Source organism: Chlorella variabilis (genome assembly GCF_000147415.1).
Source record: "Chlorella variabilis unplaced genomic scaffold CHLNCscaffold_1, whole genome shotgun sequence".
Classification (NCBI taxonomy): Eukaryota; Viridiplantae; Chlorophyta; class Trebouxiophyceae; order Chlorellales; family Chlorellaceae; genus Chlorella; species Chlorella variabilis.
Window position 1 is genome coordinate 277132 of NW_005435087.1, and position 8213 is coordinate 285344.

The 8213-nt window shown below is 63.1% G+C and overlaps 3 protein-coding genes across 3 annotated transcripts in view; 2 read left to right on the forward strand and 1 right to left on the reverse strand.

Annotated features, from left to right (window-relative positions):
* Nucleotides 1-715, forward strand: part of CHLNCDRAFT_132947 (expressed protein) — a gene marked incomplete at both ends in the record, with an annotated part of 1257 nt that extends 542 nt beyond the window's left edge. Inside the window, 2 exons of the mRNA XM_005851622.1 lie at nt 259-358; nt 573-715. Of these exons, the coding sequence (XP_005851684.1) occupies nt 259-358; nt 573-715 (243 nt within the window). The remainder of the gene's footprint in view (nt 1-258; nt 359-572) is intronic.
* A 541-nt stretch (nt 716-1256) lies between these two features.
* Nucleotides 1257-2123, reverse strand: CHLNCDRAFT_132948 (hypothetical protein; the record flags this gene model as incomplete). The annotated part of the gene is made up of 5 exons (XM_005851952.1): nt 1257-1347; nt 1480-1532; nt 1649-1723; nt 1820-1860; nt 2078-2123. 5 exons carry the CDS (start codon nt 2121-2123, stop codon nt 1257-1259), a joined length of 306 nt encoding a protein of 101 aa, XP_005852014.1.
* A 2002-nt stretch (nt 2124-4125) lies between these two features.
* Nucleotides 4126-7816, forward strand: CHLNCDRAFT_59527 (hypothetical protein). The gene is made up of 11 exons (XM_005851623.1): nt 4126-4170; nt 4273-4380; nt 4470-4528; nt 4626-5244; nt 5398-5668; nt 5752-5888; nt 6009-6228; nt 6315-6756; nt 6868-6967; nt 7104-7248; nt 7371-7816. Exons 5-11 carry the CDS (start codon nt 5537-5539, stop codon nt 7644-7646), a joined length of 1452 nt encoding a protein of 483 aa, XP_005851685.1. The 5' UTR covers nt 4126-4170; nt 4273-4380; nt 4470-4528; nt 4626-5244; nt 5398-5536; the 3' UTR covers nt 7647-7816.
* Nucleotides 7817-8213: the final 397 nt, after the last annotated feature.

Sequence of the window (8213 nt, forward strand, 5' to 3'; positions counted from 1 at the left end):
GGACGAGTGAGCATGGGGAGCGACGGGGAGACCAAGTCAGAAAATCTCGGCCTTTGGGCGGCAGCATGCGGGGGGCGGCAGCCGGGCCCGGCATCTGGGCAGGCCCGGGCAGCCAGTGGTCTGCCCTGCACCTGCCCGCTTGCGCCTGGCTGTGTGTGCTGCTCGACTCGACTTCTCTCTACTCCCTCCCGCCTTACCGTCCTGCCCGCCTGCTTTTCGTGTGCGCCCCGCAGGCCTGCGGATGCCGCCGTGGACCAGGAGGCTGGCGTGGACCAGTTTGTGATGACCTCCATCCAGCGCGTGTTTGGAAACAACTTCAAGGGAGACGACACAGAGCCCAAGGCCTGGGTCAGCTCGGGTGAGAAGATGTGCTGAGTTGGATTGGGGCCATTGCGGCTGTGCTGGGCAGCGTGGGGCCAGGCCGCATGGCTTTCTTGCCACGGCGAGGAAACAGACGCCTGCGTCGGTGTGAACCGGGGCCCAGCCTTCCCACCACGGCAGCCGCAATGCCGGGAGGGCAGCCGACGCCACGTCTGCCACCACCTCGTGACCCCGCCTGCTCCGCCCCGCAGGGTACGCTGCTCGGGGCCGCAACCGCAGCCAGCGTGCTCTCAAGCATGAGTACGAGCGCCTGCAGCGCTTCCAGCGGGTGGTGAACCGGGTGGTGGACGAGGCTGCCAAGGCGCCGGTGCGCGCCAACAAGACCGACCTGTGAGGGCTTAGGGCAGACGCCTCCCCCCATGGTGCGAGCCCTGCACCGGCTGCCTCAGAGCGCACGCGGCTGGCTGCCGGCAGAAGCCCGCGCTGGCCCTGTGAAGAGATGACCCGAAACCGCACACCTGCTGCCTAGAGAGCCACACGTATTGTTTGAACCAAACCCACATTTTGGATGATGCGATCCACGCACGGCGCGCCCCCCATTGTTTCCTGCTTTTGGTCAGCCCACGGCCAATGTGCAGAGCTGTTTTTGCAAGAGAAGGAAGCGAGCACGGCCCCCTGTCGTGCCCAACCCTCATGTTTCCCACCATGTATTGTATGCTCCACCCCGCTCTGCGTCTGCCACAAAGCCGCAAAATTTCGGCGGCGCATTCAATCAGTGTTACACCACAGTGTTCTTTGCCTGCACCTAGGAAATCGATGTCATGAGCCTATGTAAACAGCACGGAGGACAGAGCGGCGGCAGTTTGGGAAGAGCAGTCGTCAGCATGGGAGGTTGGTCAACAAGTGAAGCAGGAGGGGCGGAGCGTCGATCCCGGTCAGTGTGCCACAGACTTCAGCGGAGGCGCTCGAACTTGGTTGAAGTCTATTGATGCATCCTTGTCGTCGTCTATCTCTCCAATGACAGCACTGCAGTGGACACAGCGACAGCAGCGCGGCAGTGTGATGGTTGCAGACGGGCGTGCCGGGCAAGGCTAGTCTGGGCAGCAGGAATGGGTCGCCCTGCTGCACACAAGCTGCCGCTGGCTGGTGGACGCTCACATGTTGTCCCCCCGGATCACATAGAGCCCAAGCACGAGCTGCTCCACTCCATTCTGCAGCAAGCAGCAGCAGTGTTTGGGCGGCAGCATGGCGACAGCAATCCTTGTACAGCGCAGTTGGCAAGTGTCCACCGAGCACTGCAGTCAATGCCAGCCTGCCACCTCCCCACCTTGGAGCTGTACACCCGCTCATGGCACTCGTCTAGTATCAAGTTTGTCGCCTGGTCATAGCCGCGCAGAGTGCCCTGCACAAGTAGGCGCACAGCGTGGAAGAATGAGCGGCCGCAGCGCAGGGCCACTGCCAGAGCAGCGACACAGGAATGCGACAGCAGCAGACCCACCACAATGGTCCGCCCGTCGTTTGTGATCACCGACACCGTTGCTGCAGCAGGCAACCGGGGCAGTGTGTGTTACTCCAGGTCGCCAACACCGCGTTGGGCGGCAGGCGGGCGGCGAGTTTGGTGGGGTCCTCAGAAGCCCGGCTGCCCGGCTGCCCCCGCGCTTCACAGCATGATCTGTTTGGCTGGACAGATGAGCGAGCAGCGGCGGCCGTCTGGGCCTCCCATCATAGTGCACAAGCAGGGTGATGGCCCACTCACTGTCGACATACTGCGCCAAGCCCGCATCTCCTCCGGGTGCCGACATGGGGCGTGCAGGGCGGTCAGCCCCCTGAAGGTGGTGTCCCGCTTGTCAGAGGCTCCGCTGCGACGTGCTTGGAGGCAAGGCCGCAGACCTATAGACGGCGTCAACGGTGTACCGATGGCTTGGCATGGCCGGCGATCGGCCAATTCCAGCTGCAAGCTTGGGGCCTTTCCACCCGCCACCGCCTACGGCCGCCGACGTCGGCTCTGATCGCACGAGTTGGGGCGGCAATTGGAGTGGTACACAGCACACCATTGTGCATTTGGAGCGTACGCCACAAGACAACTGAATGATGTAGGATGGAGACATCAAGGGTGTTGCGGCAACGGCTGCTCCAGCACCTGTTGTTGCGGCAACGGCTGCTCCAGCACCGCCAGCTCATGCTGTTGCTCCTGCTGTGGTGTCTGGTGCCTGCTTGCAGGCTGGATGGCTGCCCGCAGAAGCTCGTGCTGCTCATGGTCCTCCTCCAGGGCGGAGTGCTGCTGAGGGCTGGAAGCACCAGGTCCAGCCAGCAGCTGCTCATCCTGGCGGTAGTCCCGCGCATGCCCAGGCCGGGCCATCAACGCGCCGGCAAGGAAAACTGCTGCGCCTAGCGCCAACAGCAGGGCGAACACTGCACGTCAGAGTGGGAAGGCCGGCGGGCAAGGGAATGTCACTGTTAGCTGCCTGCCTCAGATGGTAGCTGGATCCAAGAAGCCTGCTGGGCTGCTCCAGGACAGAAAGGCAGGCGGCTGGTGAGAAGAGGCAAGTCGCTTACACGCCAGGCTGAGCCGCCAATCGTCCACTGCGCTCTGCAAGGCGCCCATCGCTGGTGGCGTCGGAATGTCTCCTAAAAGATGTTGCATCAACTCTGCGTTTGGGCAGATGCCACAGTGTGCAGAATTGCTTGAAGAGAGACTGGATCAAGAAGGTCGCCCAGCATATGGCCATAAGAAAGCAGAGGAACCTCAGGTCAGCTTGTGATGCCTCACCTGAGACAGACAGAGCAAAGGGGCGCAGGCTGCCTGGCACGCTCCACATGCACACCGCATTGGCCGGCGCCTGCATCCAGGCGAGCAGCAGGCCGCCGCAGTGCCACATTCAGCACAAGGCAACTTTATACAGCCACCAACGTTGCTGCAGGACACAGGCGTATGTGACAAGCGGGGAGGGCGGTACTGGGCAACACCGGTAGCAGCCGGCCCTCACCATCACAAGGAAGACCGCGAACTCGGCTGATGCAAACAGTGGCCAGAAGGCCGCCTGGCTGCGAGGAAGCGTCACGGCAAGCACCGCCAGCACGCAGCCGGCGCCCAGGCCTGCCGCACCCAGCAGCATGCCGCGAGGCATCGTCGCTCCCAGCAAGTCCAGCAGGATGCCGCCGGCCAGCGAGCCAAGGATGCCTGCATGGCCCAGGCAAACCACAAGTTGTGTGCACTCGGACAGCCTGGTCGCCACAGATGACCAACAGGCAGGGCAGGCGCCGCACCTGCAGCGGCGAGAACGGCGCCAAACACAAAGTCGGCATCCTCGGGCGATATTGAAAACAGCTCGGTGACGGCTTTTGGGCCCCAGTAGCCATACGCTCCGATGAAGCCGTTCCAGCAGCTGCAGGGTCACACACGCTGAGTTCAGATGCAGCAGGTAGCAGGGACAAGTCACATGTGCTGGGCATGGAATGGAAAGAGAGAGAGAAAGAGGGGGGCTCACGTGAGAGCGGCGATGACAAGGAGGCAGACTGGGTGCCGAGCCAGCAGGCGCAGGTCTGTCCAGACAGCCCCGGCCGCCGTGGCCAGCTGGCTGACCCAGCGCCGAGGGCGCGCCACCGGCAAAGCAGGATCTCCCTGCCCCCTCGCATCAGCGCCTGCCAGCTCGGGCGGCTTTGAAGCGCTGCTGTTGCCTGTGCTGCCGTCGCTGCAGCTGATACTCAGTGGCGCCGACGGCCGCTGGTCGGTAGTAGGGCCAGTGCCTGAGCCGTGCTTGATGTCAACAGTGGGAGCCAGCAGGCACCACAGGCTGAAGGGCGCTGCCAGGCCTGCTTCCATCCAAAATGCAGCCCTCCAGCTGAGCGCTGCAGCCAGGCATGAAGTGAGTTTGCCGGCTGAGCTGCCAGCAAGAGGAAGTGAAAAGACGCCGCCAGTAGCAACTTCGTTTTTTCCCCTGTCCTGCTCACCTGACCCGATTGCCCCGCCCAGAAGGTATCCAAGAGCTACGCCCGTGGGCATAGTCAGATAAAACAGGCCCAGCCAGAGTGAGCGTGATGCATCTGGCGCGTGGTCGTCTGCGCGGCAAGTCAGTAGGGGCGCACTTCATCAAAGGGAGCAGCAAGAGCCAGGTAAGGGCTTGGCGGTGTCGACAGCAAAATCTCACCGACGAGGGGCGGGCCCAGGGCAATGAGCGAGGCAGAACCTGCTCCAACCAAGCACCTGGAGGGCAACATGAGGCAGTGTGTGGTTGTGAAGCCTAGATGCAGTCGGGCATACCCAACCAAACCAGCACGGTGACGCCCTGCCACATGCATACCTGAAAACAAGCACCATGGCAAAGAAGTAGCTGAACCCGCACAGGAGCGCAGCACCGCCAAACAGCGCCGTGCCCCAGCCCAGGAGGCGCAGCGCCGTGTGCCGCTTGCTGAGCACTGCGAAAATGGGTGCGCCCAGCATGACGCCCACGAAGTACAGGGCTGCCACGAGACCGTCCTCAAACAGCGACAGATCAAAGGTGGTGGACAGGCCCTCCGTGCCGTCATCTGTGGCCGACCCGTTGACTCCATTCGACGCCACGACCCCTCTGTCCAGAAAGAACAGCAGGTTGAGGGCGCACAGGAAGGCCAACAGGCGGCGGGGCGATGCCCAGCGCTCCAGGGCTGGGTGGGTCAGGCAGCCAACGCCGCAGTCCCGGCGACGCATCCTGCTGCGGTCACTGCTGCCGCCGGCCAACAGTAGTGCGGAGTCTCGCCCGTTAGGCGCCCTTATCCTGTTGAATCCTTATGCATCCCTATGCTGCCAAAGACTTGCTTTGTTTCACCAGCAAGAGCGGGGCGATCGCTTGTCGGCAACAGCAACGTTGGCTTCTGGCCTCTGTGTGCAGATCACATCACATCACAACCAGCGAAATGATGAGCGAGCGCGCCACATGAGGCTCGGTGAGGCCGTCCAACTCACGGCAGCGAAAGAGAAGCCTTTCGTTCATCTTCAAAAGGACTCCTCGCATTGCTGCACTCTTGTACATACTCAGCTATCTGTCTGCCCCGTGTTGGCCTCTGAGGCTCTGCCTGTGAACTGATCAATTAGCGCAGGCAACGCTGACCAGCCTGGAGGAGGCTGTCGGAGCCTGCAGCACACCATAATCACAGGCCAGCAGCGCGAAAGGCAGCAGCGCCACGGAACGTCTGAACCGGCGGCGCCTGGTGGCGGCGCCTGGCGGGGCCCGCCACTATGAAGCCTGCGCTCCTGCTGGCGCTCTTCTGCGGCGCCACTTTGTTGCTGTTTGCGGACAGAGGCGTCGTCAGTTGTAATAGCGTCAATGGGCGGCCAGCCATGGACGGCCACCCCGGCTTTGGCATTCAGGTGCTGCGCTGGCAACCTGCTGCCCAGGCACCACAGATTACCTTCTTTTCATCCGTGGTCCCTCCCTGCCAACCCTGCTGCAGGGCGAGTTCGACCTGTCGCTGACAGCAGACGGCCTGCTGGCTGCGATGCTCATGACCGGGCTCATGCTGAGCGCGCCTGCTTGCTCGCAGCTGAGCCGCCGCTTCCCTGCGCTCAAGCTCATGGGCACGGGCCTCAGGCGAGCCGGCGCCCCTCAATGCGCTGCAGCTCGGTTGAGGTTCTGCTGCATGCCCAAGCTGCTTCACAGATCATGCTTGCCGGCATGACCTCCACCCTACGCCTCCCTCGCGCTCTGCAGCCTGTGGGTGTTTGGCGCTGCCGGCTGCGCTGCCGCCCCCAACTTCCCTTTCCTGCTGTTCTGCCGTTTCCTGGTGGGCGCTGCATGCGGCCCCTTCATTGCACTGGCCGCTCCTCTGATAGATGACCAGGCGCCGCCGGATCGCAAGTCCCTCTGGCTGTCCTCCTTCTTTCTGTGCATTCCTACAGGATTTGCCGTTGGCTACCTATATGGCGGGCTGGTGAGTGTTGGGAATGTAGAGTACTTGCTGTAGGTGCCAGCTGCCTCGCCGCGGGGGGCAACCACTGGTACACGCCTGGGGTGCAGGTGGGCACCGCCCTGGGCTGGCGTGCTGCGTTTGGCATAGAGGCCGCAGCCATGCTGCCCTTTGCCGGGGCGCTCCTGCTGGCATCGCCGGTGGAGCTCCGCGCCAGCAGCAAGGCAGCAGCGCCAGCGGTGGCGCCAGGCAGCGGCCCAGCCGGCGCCGGCAAGGCGCTGGCGGCGTTTCTGGCCGACTGCCGCGAGCTGGCTGCAAGCCGCGTGTGCATTTCCACGATGCTGGCTCTGGCAGCTTATAATGGCAGCCTGGGCTGCTACGCCTTTTTTGGCCCAAAGGCCGCCCGCGCAATTTTCGACCTGCCATCCGAGACGGCCGACCTCCTGTTTGGTGGCATCACGGTTTTGACAGGCGTGCTGGGCACGCTGTGTGGCGGCCTGGCCCTGGACTCCATGGGAGCCTCAGTCCGCAACGCGCTGCTACTGTGCACAGGTGCGCTTGATTGTTTTGGCAACCCATTTGGTTTCAGATTGACGGAAGCGCTCGTACGAGCGCTCCTGTCCATGCCGCCTTCACCGCACGGCTGCGCCAACCTGGCTGCAGGCGGCGTGGGCTGCGGCTGCGTGCTGGTCATGGCAGGGTTTGGTGCAGCCAAGACCATGCCGTGGTTTGGCCCAGTTTTTGCGGGCGGCGAGCTTGCCATGTGAGTGTGGCTGCCTGCAAAATGGGAACTGGCTCCCTGCAATCGGCAGCTCAGTAGCAGAGCACCACCGGCTGTGTTCCATCCTGCCCCTCGCTCACACCCCCTAGCTGGCCTGGCCACCTGCCGCCCTTGGCAGGTTCCTCATGGCAGCGCCGGTGAATGCCGTGCTGATGTGGAGCGTGCCGCGTCCCGAGCTGCGCCCATTTGCGCTGTCGGCCGCGGAGTTTGTCCAGCATGCCTTAGGCGACATTCCGTCACCACCTGCACTGGGCTGGCTGCAGGTGTGCTGGCTGTAGGCAACTTGCCGCTGCACGCTGCCTCTCGACTTTGGATGTGCAGTGGGTGGGTTCCATCTTGCCTCTGTGTCTAGATTGCTTGGCCGCTGCTTCCTGCCGCTCTGCAGAGCAAGCTCAACAACTGGCGGTTGAGCATGTGCATCTGCACCTGCCTGCTGGTGGTGTCTACTGTTCTTTTTGCACTGGCTCTCTGCCAGTCTGGCAGGGAAGCCAGGTTTCGAGAGGTGCTGGAAGTGGAGGGAGGCGGGCTGGTGGATGGCGAGGAAGGGGAGGAAGCGGAGCAGCGGCATGCTGCTGGTCGGACAGCAGGAGGGGCAGGCGAAGCAGCAGATGGCAGCCCTGAGGCCGCCGACCTGGAGCAGCCCCTGCTGAATGCAGCATGATACCTTTCGCAGTCTTTTGTCCATTTTTGTTTCAGAGCTACAGCCCTTTGGCACCGCTACCTGTTTGCATGTACTCTGCTCATGGTACTGCACTTCAGTATACTCTGGTAGATATCTTCTGTTGTTTGTACATTTCACCTGGCCTCTATGCATTGTAATCCCTGTCTGTTCACTGCCTGCGCCCGCTTGTCGGCCCGCCTTGCTGGCGGCGGGGGACTCGACATCATCGGCTGGCAAAGAGCCGGTTGCACTAGCGACATGCGCGACCTGAAATTCTCCCCGAGCCGATAATGACCGGCCGCCTGGCCCTCGCCAGGGGCTGGGCTACCCTTCGAGCTCTGGTGCAGCTGGCGGCCCTGGCGGCCCACCTACGGGCCTATGCCGCCCAGGACAGCGCAGCGCGGTACCCGGAGGAAGGTGCGCGCCGCAGGGGACGGGTTTCACTTCGTCCCCTGCAGGGGTGGGTCCCGCCCTGGTGCCGCCACGGCGGCAGCCATTCTAAGCACAGCCGACTGCTGTGCCACGTCCTGCAGTGGCGGCTCTCCTGGATTTTAAAGCGGCAATCAC

Excerpts from the sequence above, each read along its gene's own strand:
- CHLNCDRAFT_59527 (XM_005851623.1), top strand. The coding sequence starts at position 5,537 with ATGAAGCCTGCGCTCCTGCTGGCGCTCTTCTGCGGCGCCACTTTGTTG. Across the intron at positions 6,968-7,103 it reads GCGGGCGGCGAGCTTGCCAT|GTTCCTCATGGCAGCGCCGG; the intron begins GTGAGTGTGGCT and ends CGCCCTTGGCAG. Across the intron at positions 7,249-7,370 it reads CTGCACTGGGCTGGCTGCAG|AGCAAGCTCAACAACTGGCG; the intron begins GTGTGCTGGCTG and ends GCCGCTCTGCAG.